The 15,729-nt window shown below is 39.0% G+C and overlaps 1 protein-coding gene across 5 annotated transcripts in view; it reads right to left on the bottom strand.

Moving 5' to 3' along the window:
• The window catches only part of LOC105938288 (nectin-1), a 41,073-nt gene extending 26,040 nt beyond the window's left edge, over positions 1-15,033 (bottom strand). For all 5 annotated transcript variants that reach the window (XR_004929941.1, XM_036133306.1, XM_036133307.1 and 2 more), the window contains exons 1-3: positions 14,900-15,033; positions 10,801-11,148; positions 10,417-10,707 (exon numbers count right to left, since the gene is read on the bottom strand). Coding sequence is in view for 4 of the 5 variants with exons in the window: in XM_036133306.1 (XP_035989199.1) it covers positions 10,417-10,707; positions 10,801-11,148; positions 14,900-14,957 (697 nt within the window). In the remaining variant the exon portion in view is untranslated. The remainder of the gene's footprint in view (positions 1-10,416; positions 10,708-10,800; positions 11,149-14,899) is intronic.
• Between the last annotated feature and the right edge of the window lie 696 nt (positions 15,034-15,729).

Below are 15,729 nucleotides of genomic sequence, written 5' to 3'. Positions count from 1 at the left end.
CCATTTTGCTCATTGCCTGGTCATCTGAGCATGATCATTTTGCAACAGCATGAGAAAGATGTCCTTAAAGTCCCCGGGATGGGGGGCGCTTAGGAAGCAGTGTACTCCCAACACTGTGTGACGCATGAGGAGCAGTCTGAAGTCAAGGGTTTTGCTCAGCAACCCAGAGTTTTGAGCTTGCCTTTCCAAGATGCAAACGCCCAGCTCTTTAACCACTATGCCACCAGTCCCATAAAATGCCTCATACATCCATACATTCCAGAAGTTCAGGACACTTGTGCATCTAAAATGGGTGACAGAGCTTTACATTCCTAGATCAAGCTTGGAATTTGTATTTGGGAATAAACTTATGCTCAATTCAATGGGTTTTAAATTTATAGAAGCTACATTGGATTTTGTTCTTCATTTGAAATGTCTGTCGCCAGAAGGAGCTAAAGATTATAGTTTAGTATTAAATATTTACTTAGAAAATAAATCTGTTCAACCAATGGTTTGGCCTCAATAGTCAGAGCTCCTTGTGTTTTTCTTTGGGAAAAATAACTACCAACCACTGTTTCAACGCTCAATCACAATGAAAAGAAAACATCGTTACTTCCGCACTAGTGATATTTATGAGGCCAACCAATTATGTTAGGAACCAGTATATACTGGTTTCTAAAGCAGTGAATCCAGTACTTCTTAAAAGCTGTGAATTAATATGTGTTTAACCATTTACTGTAACTGCTCTGTATATTAAGATGGCATATTAAAGTCACTGTAGTTGATGAAGTCTCTTTAGCGACAGCTATTAGTCTTTTTCTTTTAAAACAGATTTAATTACCAATTTGCCCTTCAGGTTCCTCAGATTGATTTCAAGTGGAAAAAAAGAAAAGAAAAAAAAAACACCAGCAGAAGTTAAGATGACGGCTCAGGCTCAAATTGCCACCTTTAGTGTGTCTCAAGGAGATGATGTTACTCTGTGCATGAAAGGTTTTTTCCACATGAAAAAAAACAACCCTGGAAGCCAAAAAAAAAGTTCCCAGCCATCTACAATTACACATATGTATTTCAAACTATTAGTAATAGTAATATCATCAGCAAGGGGAAGCTAGAATCAAACCCACACCTTCTGATTGCCAGACAAACTATTAGTAATAGTAATATCATCAGCAAGGGGAAGCTAGAATCAAACACACAACCTTCTGATTGCCAGACGACTACTCAACCCATCAGGCTACAGTCGCCCGTTGAGGTAAACGTTGAAGGGGACCATAAACGCAAAAGCGTTTAGTGTTTTTTTTTTTACTGAAAAGTGCTTTATAGATAAATTTGTCTTGCCTGATAGCAGTAACTAATGAGCACTTTAGAAATGTCAAACTCCCACAGATGGGGCATGCCTTTTATCTCAACCTAAACTAAAAGATGTGTAAAAGCAAGAAGTATTTAATTAAAAATACACTTTTTAACATTTCTACCATGAAGACTTTTCATTGAATTTTTATTTTTCCATATTTTAGTAGCTAGTGTTATGGAAATATATAATTACTTAGATGATAATAGTGTATTTTAAAGTTATACAGATATCAACTTTAACCCAGTAACCTAAAGTGTGCAGAACAAAAGGTGGATTCAGACTTCAGCGAGCGTGTACCAGCCACAGGATGGAACGGGGGATTTATGACCGCCGTGTGAGCAGATAACGCTTTTAAAATTCTTTTCTCAACGTCTCAACGTTATTTCAGTTAACTCCCAGGAACCGAGCTAGGGTAATGGATTACATCTAACGGTCAAGTGTCAGGAGACAGATGTTTACAGCAGACTCAGCGTCTGCACTTAGACTAGGAGACTGGTCGAGGGAGGGTTAGTCCAGCCCCCTTCTAGAACCGCCTCTGGGTAAAAAGGCTTGTTTTGAGTGTAAGCGCTGAGACACTTCTTATGACTCGGGCAGAGCATTTTCGGATAAGGTTAAGGTATCCGTGCCGGTGATGAAACTTGTAAGCGTCTCCCACTTTGGAATTCCAAATTGTAATAAATATATGTGAAACTGTTTTGGCCTCTGAATTCACTGTGTCTTCTCTTGTGGCCAAATCATCGACCGGGTGAAACGAGACGGGGCGTTAAAGGGAACAGGCCCAACATGAGTCTCGTCGCTAGCCAACTTCTGACCTTTTTCTATTAGTGCAATGTCAGCGCAGCACTGCTCTGCCCAGTTATTAAAGATTTCCTTTGGGAACGGTTCCATGGTACGAGCCTCCATTTTACTACCTTCTCGGCTAGGGTGTCAAGCAAGCCGAGTTGGGCTGAAAACGCAATGTCAGAATACTGTTGGTAATTGATTGTGTAGGGGGTGGCGTCCCTGGTTGTGTCACTCGTACCTAGCAAGAATCTGACATGCCATTAGTAAAAGCTAACAGCAGCGATTGAGCGTATAACAGAGAATATTCTATTGAAAGAAAAGGAAGCTCTGTATCCTTTCGTCCTTTTGATACCACGCTATGGCATCCCACATACTTCTGCAAAGTGTTTCGGCTCTGGCTATCTTCTTTTACTTTGAGTCTGACAAAAAGCAGACGGAGCAGCATGTTCAACTTTGCTGCCATGTCCACCCATTGAGATCCCCTAAGCATGAGCTCTAAGTTGTGTTTATTTTATCGAGTTCTGATGAAAATTAAAAAGAGAGACCACATTTGTTTTCGGTTTTAGCTTCCCTTCATTGGCCTCTTGTCACGTTTAAAGCCCTTAATAATCAAGCTCCACCAGAGACTTCACACACACTTATGCAACACATGACATTCCTAACACAGAAAAATATCAAAACTAATATTCACAGCACTGTCTACTCCGAGCTCTGTCTAATCCCCCGCCTTCTGTGGAGCAGCTTTGGCCATTTTTCACAGCTCCTGTTGCTTTTACTGCTGACATAGCATGGACCAGTACACCCCACCTCCTGTTAATGCGATACCAAGGTGTAATGAAAAAAAACACCTGAAGCATATGGAGTTGAATAGAAGGTATAGAGTAGAAACCACTGGAAAACGGCCATTAGTTTCTTCATATAATCCTACAGCAGTGAGCAACTGCAACACAGCCTTTGCAACTGGAAACAGCAAGAGATGCAAATTGCACCAAGGCAGTGGTTTTCAACCCCTGGTCCCACTGTCTTGCATGCTTTAGGAGCTTCCATGTTGACACACACTTTATTACATGAACGGGTGGCTTTTGTCAAACACTTAAAACTTAAAACACGAGGGACAGCGGGCACTGAGGACCAGGATTAAGAAAGTCAAAGTTAAAGTAATGTGTTGATTTTAACACACATTAAAACACGGGATCTTGACCCTATCAAACATAACTGGAACACTTGTGTCGGCCAGTGGTTTGAGCAATGACAACCATCACAGTGCTGTGCTGTGGGTCACTTAGGGTGAAGTAATGGACCATCCCTGTTTTCATTCACGCCCAAAGTTCCAATCTTAATGTAATTTTGTTGTATGCAGCTGCGAGGATCAGTCTCCACAGCAACACTCCTCCAGGGTCACGACTTTTTCAGCATCGGCACGTGGCTTATACAAACAGCCTGATTTCCCATAACCCACCACTGTCACAACTGTAATGTTTTCACATCCCTCTCTCAGTGCGCTAAGATTCCAGTCGGCTCTGTGGAAACATTGGTATGAAAATCTTTTATAAGATTTTTTGTTTATTCTGTTTTTTAATTTTTCTTGTTTTTTATTCTCTATGTGGACCACAAGTCTGTTCAATCAATCAAATTAATCACCCAGAGTAAAATAAAAGCTCCCTGTCAATTGTATTCTGCAGAAAGAAAAGACACCATCCTGGTTCATATAGTAGAAACATGCACTGATTGAGTTATATCTGTCAGATCTGTCAAAATGTGCTATCCCTGTAATACTATACACCAAACGTCATAACAAGTGCTTTCTATTAATGCTTAACTTATTTCGTGAAGATTTTCAGCCTTGCCACATACTGTCAAGCTTGTTCAGGGTGTACCCTGCCTCTCTTTACTGTTGGCAGCTGGGAAAGGATCCCTTACCCGACTGTCTTACAAGACCCTAAATATGATGTAATGAGATGGTTAGTGAACTAGAAAAAGTACTATTTGGGTTTAACTTGTGTGCAACCTCCATCTTTACCTCCAAACAGACCAGGATATGGTGCTACAGCCACATTTATGGAAAAGGTAGGGTCCAACGTAGCTGCCTTCAACTGGAGCTGAAGAAGGGGCAGTGATGCCTTCTAGTGTCCTGGCCATTTTTACACTGACAGAGATCCCAAGAAATCCTCTGTTTTAGGGGTCAGACAAAGCTGTTTAGGAAGCACATTGGATCTCATCTTCTCCCAATGGTGATTAAGAGGCAGTACAAATGGAACAACCGAGCCTACTGTGACAACCTCCTCCCTCTGGATCAAACCGGTCATTTCTCTAAATGGCTTTACTATGTTCACAAACTCTTTTAAACAGCTTCCAGTTCAGTGATGTGAATGGCAACTCTTTGTGTCAAGCTTTTTTCCACAGCAGCACAGAGAATGATCATACTGAAAACAGCTTTATCTTGCCTTTTAAGTCAAGTTCCGTGCTGTGGTCACAGCAGCCAGGATTTCACTTTTATTTTCCCTACTCGACCAAACAACTGTATAAATTTGGCTTGGGTGGAAAGAGAGGATATCTTTTTTTTGTTTCTTTGAATCCATCCCTTACCAGCAGTTGTGTAGTGTGAGCAAAACACTTTTATTAACCATACTGTATATCCGACATAACAGTATTTATTACTTCCTGGTCTTCCATTGTCTGGTCACATCTCTGGGTCATCAAGTGTCCTTCTTAATAAGCCTCTTCTCCCTCATCAGTGGAGACACTTGCTGAAAATGCTTTGGAAATGTTTGAGGTACTGTCACAAATAATATAGTCCACCTTATCTTTTATGTTTTAATCATCACATAAAATTGTTGAAACAAAACATTAATGACATGAATAAACAAACTATTAGGGCTGGCTGATATGGCCTAAAAATAAAATCTCCAATTTTTTTCACAGTACATCCGATTTACGATTTTTATAAATTTATTTTTCTTAAAAAAAAAAAACACCCGAAACAAGCAAAATATATATAAAAAAAAAAAAAACTTTGTTTTTATTTGACACAAAATTTTTTTTAACAAACCAAGATGAATTTCCCTATTGGGCTTGAAGTGAAAACCTTAAAAAAATGCAAAATAAAGAAAAGATTCTGCTTGAACAAAGATGAGTGCCCCTATTGTGATTAATAGTGCAATAACTTCCTTTTCATAAAACTCACACAATGCTACCTGTGCCTGTGAGACAGCGCTGAGGGAATAGCGAAACCCCACACAGCTGCTAAACTTCCAAAAACACAGAAAGGGGTCTGAAAAGTCCCCAAATATGAGTTGCTAAGTAGTAGACACTGGACTAGTTTTCCTTCTCTACGGAGAACAGAGCAGCACCAAGTAGCCACCAGCAGCTTCACAGCGAGGCAGACAGGAGCCGGAGGAGTTAGTTCAAAAGTAAATTTTAACATTTCACCGTATTTAAATTAATTTTAAACTCTGATTATTATGAGAACAAGTGCACAAATACACATTAACTATGCTATATCATATGTTTTGCATTGTTTTAACATATTTTTGAATCGATCGTGAAGGTGTGGTGGCTTTTATTTTGGTGTTGCGGTGCGCCACGATCAAATACATGTAGAGGAAACCCTCGGTGATCAAAAAAAGTTTCCTCTTTAGACTATATTTTTCTAAACATATATTTAACATTGCCAGCTCTTGCCAAAAGAATTTGAAAATCTTCATAAGTTGCAAATTTGAATTGATTTATCGGCCAGCCCTACAAACTATGCAAACAAATATTTTATTTTAACAATTATTATTTAGCACTGTAAATTTTTGACTTTTCATGTCATTTCACCTTAAAGAAGCTTAAATCTAAAGGTTTCTGCATGACCTGTTCTTAGCACAACATATATAAACATTTTTCAGCAACTTGCTCATTGGTTTCAACATCCAATACAAAACAGGTAAAGCGCTTAATGCACAATGAGTTCTTTGTGAAGTTAAGGAAATGAATGGTGCCATGGTATCTAACGTCATTGTAAAAGGAAAGATAGTTTCTCTACTGGAACACATAGGCTCTGTTATTGGGTGTGGCAAACACAATGGATAATCAAACCACATACATTTGCATCACTAAACCTGGAGCTCAAACAAAGAGTCTTTGACTGTACAACATATATCTTACGTTGGACTGTTGACAGAGCCTTCCCAGTGGTTGATCTAGTTACTAAAGAATAAAAACCATCCAGCTTAACCAGCTGTCACTGAAATATGTGGCAGAACAAAGGGCCTTTCAGATGTGCCAATGAGGTAACTTCAGCAAGATTGAACACTGCAAAATGATGAAAAAATAAGTAAAATGTTATTAAAGTTAGTGTACTTATCCTTGATTTGAGCAGGTAAAAAAGATTATCTGCCAATGGAATGAGTATTTTGACCCCAAAAATAAGATAATTAGACATCCTGCACTTGAAATAAGATGATTGAGATGAATTGTTCCTATTTTAAGTGCAAAATCTTATTCCATTGGCAAATCATCTTATTTTCCTGCTCAAATCAAGGACAAATACACAAACTTTAAGAGAATCTTACTTATTTCTAGTTCCGTTTTTGCAGTGAAACTCTGACAGTAAGATGCTGCTGTTTTATAATCTATAAGTAAGTTAAAAAGAGGGTTGAACATTTTTATTCAGTTCTTGCAAAACAAATAGGAAACAAATAAATAACAGGAAAGGAAGCTAGTTTCCTTTGGAAAGTCCACTGCAAATGATTACTTGTAATCTGATAAGGACATTTGCTCTGTTTTCTTTCATCTGCCTTCTTTTCAAAAGAAACTGTCTTTTTTCCGTGACCCTATTAAAAGGACAAAGGCCCTTTAATAAGACTTTAGTCCTAAAGTCACAAGATGTTTCAAGTTTTTTTTTTTTTTTTTTACTTTTTCCAACCCTTAAATGTTTTAGATCAAACTAATTTTAATATAATTAATATGCTGAATAAATACAAGAAGCAAATATTAAATGAGATTTTATTTAAGAAAAAAAAAAAAAGCTAGGAAAAAAACACATCTGTACCCATTGGTAAAAAAAAGCATTTGCCTCTAAATTGCCCCTAAATGTGTTTGTGCCACCCTTGGCAGCACTTTGATGAAGAGATTTGGATAACTGTCTTTTCCATTGCTGTGTATGACGCTCCTCTCTGCAGAACGGTTTTCATTCAGTCACAATCGAGGGTGTCAGAGAATGAAAGGCCTATTCCAGATTAATTATATTAATTGCCAATTTCCTTGTTTAACTTCCAGTATCTATCGCTGCAGTTTTCCTCTACATCACTCTTTGTAGCATCTTGGACCATCCTGATCATGTTACAAAAAGGACAATAACATGTCCATGCCCAGCCCTGCGGTTTACCCCTGAGCTGACTTTCATGCTTATTTTTAGCCATTGGTTTCAAAAGCCATTTTAACAGCTAAAATTGTGTAACAAAGTGTTTACTGTGCCAGAAGCAGTCCTTGGTTACTCAAACATCTGGAAATCAGCTCCAAATTGCTAAAACAAGGTCACACATCATTACACCATATTGCCAGCAGCAGGGCCAGATGACACTGCAGATCCCCCAAAGACCACATGCCCCGGTAGAAAGCATAATCAGTATGCAATCAGTAAAAAAAAGTCTAAAAAACACAAGCACAGGCTGTATAACATCTGCAAAAACAGCACTGAAATCCTCAAAAATATACAACTATCAACTAAAACTTACCACACCAAAAAAATTAAAACGATAAAGCAGTCACACCCAGTTATGTTTTAAATTCCAATCATGTTTTAAATTGAGCTAAAAATGGCTTGAGTAGAAAAAGTGTGGTTTCATCCACTTCGTCTTAGGCTGTCTGAATCTCATGTCAGATGGCAAGAACTCAAGGTTGCCATGAAGCGGGTAAAAAGGGGAGTTGAAAATGTTCTCCGCTTTTAAATCCATTGTGAATCTCCAATACAGATTCTGCAAATACAAGCAGACTCCTGCTACTAGATAGGTTGTGAATCATCTAGAGCAGGGGTGGCCAACTTCGGTCCTTGAGAGCCGGTGTCCTGCGACCTTTAGATGTGTCCCTGGTCTGACACACCTGAGTCAAATAATCAGTTAATTAGCAGGACTCTGAAGAACCTGACTGCATACTGAGGAGCTAATTGTGCTATTTGATTCAGGTGTGTGGGGCCAGGGAAACCTCTAAAAGGACATAGGCTCTAGAGGACCGGAGTTGGCCATCCCTGATCTAGAGCTCAATTTGCGCGGCACAACCAAAGTCACACAGTGTTCAGCACATTTTTAAATTTAAATACGAGTCTGGATGTGCATCTGATAACAGCGGTTTGGTTTGGATTGCTGTTCGTTGCTAGAACAGAATCTGGAAGACTTGACATCAGCGTCTCACATTTCGTTTTCTGCACACAAACGACAATCCATGGAGTCTAAACAGTGATGTCAGCTGTAGTGTTTATGAAAACATTAGGGACAGTGGGGGCAAGTGGCCATGGATAAACCTTTTCATCCCAGTGCCTCCCCAAAGTACTCCTACTACACAAACTCTTTCAAACACTCCACAAGCCTCCAAGTATGTAATTAGGATTCTATTTCAAAAGACCAAAAAAGCTTTGTGCATGATTGTAAAGTGAAAAAAAAGATCAGCAGGAATCTGAATTCATATCATGTTCCCTTGAGAGTTTCAACTGTTTTGGGGGTGGATCCCTTTTAAATCTAAAGACTGAAGTTTTTGCTCATTCTTCCTTGCAAAATAGCTCCAACTTAGCGAGGATGAAGAGCATCTGTGAACGTCTACTGTCACGTTTCCTCACACATTCTCATTTGGGTTTAGGACTTTGACTTGACGATTCCAAAACAAAAATGTTATCTAAACATTCTGGCTGTGCTTTTTCCAGTGGGAAGGGGAACATCCACCTCAATCTCAGACCTCTTAAAAGATTTCCTTTTTAGGACTGCCCTGTAACCGGCGACATTCATCTACCCAGCAACTCCGATGAGCTTCCCTGACCAGCTTAAAAAAAGTTAACCTTAGCATGACGCTGCCACCATCTTGTTTTACAGTGAGTAGTTTGTGCTCTCTGTATTTTATTTATTTTTTTTATCACACATACCATTTTGTAAGCTAAAATGTTCCGTTTTAGTTCCATCTAAACAGAGCATCTTTTTTCACCGACTGGGTCCGCTTCATGGATTGTGACCTGCTTATAACAATTACATTCTCTTCCCTTCATGCCAAATCAGCACACAAAGAGTCGTCCGGCCAACAGATTCTCCGACGTGATCTGTGGATCTCTACCTCCCCTCCACAGTTAGTTTGTACCTCAAGGTGGCCTCTCCGAATAATACTCCCCTTGCTCAGGCCGCCTGAAAGCTCTTAGTTCACTGATGTTCTTTATCAATCCATTGAGATATTTAGATAACAGCTATATTTATACTGAAATTAAGTTGTACGCAAACATTTAATTTATTCACTAGTTAGGGGATTTCTAAAAAGCTGCTGGCTGCAATGGACTTTATTTACAGGTATGAGCATAAGAGTAGCAATTGTTTTGCAAAGGACTCTATATTCTACTACTACTACTACTACTACTACTACTACTACTACTACATTTATAAAGCACTTTAAAACAACAGAAGCTGCAACAAAGTGCTGTACACAGAATAATCAAATACTGAAAATGGAAAAAAAACTAAAGATTACAATACAAACATAAAAAGGAATAAGAGCAAAAGTCTCCACATGCCAAGGAATAAAAACGTGTCTTCAGGAAAATTTTAAAAGTTGACCATAAAGGGGAACTTCTAATATGCAACGGCAGAATGTTCCATAACTTAGGAGCGACAACACTAAAAGCTCTGTCTCCTCTGAGCTCAAGTTTAGATCTCGGCACCACCAGGAGCAGCTGGTCAGCTGACCTGAGGCCGCGAGCAGGGGAGTATGGGTGAAGCAGCTCAGAGAGGTAAGATGGGGCAAGACCATGTCAACATTTAAAAACAAATAAAAGAATCTTAAAATTAACTCTAAAATGCAACCTCTAGAAGGCAACGTGACGTGTCAGTGCTTTGAAACATGTTCGTGGGAAAGAGACGCACATTTTCAAAGCAACCAATGAAGCTTCGAACCAGCTGAATGTTCAACCAGCTTGAAAGTCTTCACATCACAAATCACACAGTGAAATAAACTAAAAATCAAAAAACTGCCTTGCTCTCCACTTACACAGGCAACCTTGGATTGCATTGTTTTCTGACTGCAGCTGCACATGCTCTATATGTGTAAGGAAGCATGCCTTTACTCACAGTAGACCTGTACGTCGAAGGGTATGGTTTGGTTTTGTTCCATGAAGGAGATGACACAATGGACCGGACTCCTGTGGATTTTTTTACTGGGTTTTCCAAGCAGTGTGCTGACTGTGGTCGTTGTACCGTTGACATGGAGAGTTGAATTTGTTGCCACTTTAACTTTGAGAGCACCGGTGTACCACACCACCTCAGCAGGAGGCTTGGAGTCAGCAGCAGTGCACGTCGCAAGAGAAACCTCTTCATCTCCAAGTCTGGGGTGGGAGTCGTTTACACTTGCTTTTGGATGTACTAGGAGGGTAAAAATGTAAAAGTAAAAGCAACACTTGTATTAACTTCCACCAAACACAACATCCAGAACATTTGTTTTAAATCTCACCGTACCAAGAACAGTTAAAGGTATATCCGCCTTGGAACTTCCAAAGGGAAAACTGGAGAAAATGCAGCTGTAAGTTCCTTCATCCTGCAGGTTTACGTTAAAAAGCTGGAGAGTCCCGTTTTGGTCGGCAAATTTTCCAATAAACCGAAATCTCTTATCCTCCCCATTAACAAACTTAGCTTTATCACCCTCTTGGATGGTCAGGAAATTGTCCAACCGAGGTATTCCTTTGGTCCTTCTCTGCCATGAAATCTGTTCAACATACTCCCCTGTCCCTAATGTCCGTGTAAGCCTGCAGGGTAAGACGGCGGGATCTCCGAGCTTCACGGTGGCGCTCCCACCTGTAACCTGCGCTGTAATTGGAAAGAAATATTAGAATTATTGAGAACCAAAGATCTGCAGCAAAATAAAAGGTAGCAGACTTTATACAGTTAAGCCCAAAACTATGCATACTCCTGGCAGATTTAGATTCAAAATGATTTTCATTCAACCAAGAATTTTGTAACCTATAGAAAAAAAGACCAAACAATATTTACAGTGTAAAATGTCAATGCTGAGTAAATAATTTATGTACATTTGATTAAAAAGTAGCTTATATTTGCTGCCATTACATCAATCAAGCGCTCAGTTGCTTGTCTATGGAGAAGCTAAACAATACTTGAAACTGGGAGAAGACGTTCACTACCAGCAGGACAACAACCCTTATCTCACAGGTCCAGCTACAATGACCTCCAGGCGATTACATTACAGAATATTGATGTGTTAGAAGGGCCCAGTCAATGTGTAGATCCAAATCCAATCCTGAATCCTGGAAAATGAATGCTAACACACGGTCTCCATTCAATGTAACTTAGGGTAACCTAATTTGCTAGGTAAGATGTTTTGAGAAACTTGAGAACGACAAATTGGCTCTAGATCTGCAACGCTGGCAGGGATGTGCCCCAACAGATTTGCAGCAGTAACTGCACCGTAATGTGATTCTACAAAGCACTGACGCAGGAGGAGCTGAAGAAAAGTGGATATCGCACTATTCACATTGATATTTGTAGAAAAACAAAACATATATTTTCCCTTTGACTGCACCATTATACACGACTTCTTGTCGGTCCTCAGTAGTCCAGGGAAAAGAGAAAATATATTAAAAATATATATTTGTATAAACTGTAAAAATGTTTTAGGACTATAAACACTTTTGCAAGCCATTCTGTTTCAGAAGACTTCACACCAGTGAATAACAGTACTGATGAATCTCTTGATTGTGACCCTCTGTCAGTATTACAAAACATTTGTGAGCAAACAGTTTATGCATGATCATATTGGCTGCTATTGCCATGTTAAGTCTGTGTGTTTTTTTGTTTGTTATTTGTGTAGTTTTTCTTTGCATTTTTTCAAATGACTGTTTTTATGGTATTGTGAGTATACACAAGTGTTACACAAGACACCTTAAAGGCGCACACCCATGTTATTTTATTTTTCCTTTGATTTATAAGTGAGTAGCTCACTCTGTTTGCATATAAAGTTTTTATTAAAGATTATCACGCCCTTCTGGCATATCAGTTATTTTGGTGTTTTATACTTTGTTATTGCTCAATTTGTTAGTAAATAAAGCCTTTTGTGCTTATTTGTGATTTTAACAGAAGTACGTACTGCGCATGCGCAGCGGGGATTAAAACAAAAAAGCGGCTAACGGCTATTAGCATCTTCAGGCGAAACAATTTAGAATGTCCCAAGATCCAGTGAAACCCCCCCGCAAAAAATCTGATTCGAAGAGGAGAAACACTGGAATGTTGCTCGGAATACAGTATGAACAATGGTGTTCACTGAAGTGAACGCTAAACCTGCCGATATGTGACTGCAGTGTTGACTGACGTGAGTAAATGTTCTGATATGAGGCTCTTGAAGTTGTTGTTAGAGCAGTATATTTGATTAATATCGGTTGGTCTTCGATCATGCCGACCTGCCGCTTTACTGCGAGGCATTGCAGAGGGTATTATTTAATTTTGATTTATTAATTAAGCAAACTGGCATTATGATTATGATAGTTCTGCGATTCTGTTGCTGTCTGTTTATATCTGCTAATCGCCCCCGGAGCTGGGGCTATATTTATCCACAAAAAGGACCATCAAAACATTATTAGGATGGAGACTTGGTGTATACAACCTTATTTTATCATGATCAAACAGTTTTTTGTTCTTTTTTAAGCATATAATGTGGCTATATACCTTTCATTTTTGTTCTTTATATACATAACACTGCTATGTCTTTTCTTTTAGCAAAGCAGTAAGGTCCGTGTGTAGGCAAGACAAGGCAAATTATTTGTATTGCACATTTCTGTACAAGGATAACGCAAAGTGCTTAACATGATTAAAACCAAGGAAAATAAAAACAGAATAAAATCAAGTTTGAATAAAATGTAGAAAAATTAAAACAAAATAAAACATGGGAAAATGGAAACTAAAAGCAAATATTAATGATTTTAAAAACAGTGGGACTATAAACTTAAACTAATGATGTTTCAGTTAACGGTTTAACTAGAACAGTCAAAGGCAATCCTAAACTGTAGGGGCCTCACGCCTTAAAGAGTGCGCAGCTTTATAACTAATAGCGGTGGCGAGAAATTTCAAAACACGTGGTGTACAAAAAACAGTTGTGCAAAACAGTGTGCAGACGTGTCACCGTAGACCTTTCCTTTATAGATCCTAGTCTGCGCGGAAATGATGTGCACCTGCAAGTGTATCTTTGGATGCCCTTTCCTTGCCTCTAAATACAAAATCCATATAAATACCTGCAAGGCACCTGTCCAAATAACCATGGCGATCGAGCTGTCCGACAGAGACTGTCCTCTACTCAGAGGACTAGCATGGTTCCCTTATAGCAGTATGGCTGCAGTCATAGCTCAGATTACATTTGAAAATTGGCTCCTTACTGCAAATGAGAGCCACAGTTTAGACGGCTTTTATGCATCTGAACAACTTGGTTTGGAACGGCTCAGGGATGACTGACCAGTCAGTCAGCTTCCTCTAAATCGCCTGGGTCACAATAATGCAGGATAGTTCAAACTTGAACCAGCAGAGCACGCGGTGTCAGCTCAAAAATAAATTGGTTCAGCATCATGCGCCAGCAGGTCAGCGTGATCTCTGAAAACACGCTTCCTGCATCAACTTTGCCGATGTCTTCCAGCAGTACAAATCCAGCCATTGTTCCATAAATACGCACCTACTTATGGAAATGTGCAGCTGTCTCCGCCATATGAATACTCACACCAGACTTGTTGAGTATTATTCTGCACATCTGATACCATTTTATTCTCAGTGTGAATAAAAGAGCCCCTTAAATGATTTACATTTATTTCATGCTTCTCAGCGCACACGCCGATGCTCGTTTCCATCTACATGTGACAAAAACAGAGAAATATTTACAGTTTATGTCTGATTCAGGTTGTTTCCCCTCATTTTATGAGGTGTGTTACGTTATAGTATGCGGCTAAATGTGGTTCAGTTTCTTTGTACAGGTTTAAAGCATAAAAGCTCAAACTCGTAAAAAAAAAAATAAAGAAAAAAAAACATTATAGACTTGCTTTATGCATGAGGCCCCTGATCTGTTTCTGCAAACTAAACTTTGGCTGCTAAATGCAGGAAGGGCAGGTATGCACAATATGTATGGAATAGGTATGAGACAGAAAATAAATAAGGATTCCGCGTTCCTAAAATAATCCTCGGGTGATGTCAAGAGCTTCGGTAGAGCTTCACCAGTCCAACAACAGCCCGTTATATAAAAACAGGTACATTTCCAATTAAAAAAAAAAAAGACTGAGCCTCAGGCAAACGTCATTTTCTTGCTCGGTACAGGTCTGTATGGAAGCAGCAAGATCGGTTTAGAATATGATGAACAAAAACAACGCCGGGAGGTAAATTGGCAAACGAGCCGCCACAAAAAAGCACCACGCAGAAGCAAGACACAAAACGAAGGAGACGCACAAACGCACAGCATCAATGCGTGCAGAGCCAAGAAAGCGACTCGACAAATCTCATGTGGCCATGCACCACTATTAATTTCCAGAACACCAAGAGAGGTATACAATACGTATTTTAAAAAGGTACACACCTTGCGCATCTCTACTCCAGGTGAAAACAAACATCAACAACAAAAGATTGTGCGACATCAAGACACCATACGGTAACAAGCTGGAGCCGAAATGCCTTCGACACCATCATTACCACGCAAAGACGCGTGTCCTTTTTACTAAACCATGATGAGCTGCGATCATATAAGAGCAGACCCCGCATTAGCTGTCGCTGCGCAGGAATTATGGCCGCCATCTTGGGGCGGTCGATCTGCTGATTCCTGTTGATTCAAGCTGAACACACTAATGATGCTTCAGCACTGTGCGGCTCATTTTTGTTTAAATCGAGGGACTATGTACGTCAGGGCTCGAGGGATAACTTTTCACAAGTAAGATAAAAAGATATTGTTTACATTTTTAATTAGAATGTGACTTTTCTAATATTAGGTAGAGAGATACAGGTCTACACGTCCAAGTATTTGTGACGTGTAGATTAATATATATAAAGTATTAATATACTATATATATATATATATATATATATATATATATATATATATATATATATATATATATATATATATATCATAGAGTGCAGTGGGGGTTAGTTTTAGTACGCATAGACGCTTCACTGCACTATGTGTAAATAATAACATGTTCGTACCAAAAACGTATTTACTACTGTTCATTGTTTATTGTTCTTTTTTCACTCTCTCTCACACACATCTAATCCTAATCTAATCATCTAATCCTGAGCTTTCTGTGCACACAACAACAATAATTTCTTCATGTTTTTGTGTGTGCTGTTTATATCCATGTGCATACACACAGTTTTTTTTTTTTTTTATAGCCTGGAAAAAGGGTTTATAAT

This window comes from Fundulus heteroclitus, unplaced genomic scaffold (assembly GCF_011125445.2).
Source record: "Fundulus heteroclitus isolate FHET01 unplaced genomic scaffold, MU-UCD_Fhet_4.1 scaffold_607, whole genome shotgun sequence".
Classification (NCBI taxonomy): Eukaryota; Metazoa; Chordata; class Actinopteri; order Cyprinodontiformes; family Fundulidae; genus Fundulus; species Fundulus heteroclitus.
Note: the sequence above shows the minus strand (reverse complement) of the source record. Positions and strands in the feature narration are given on the sequence as shown.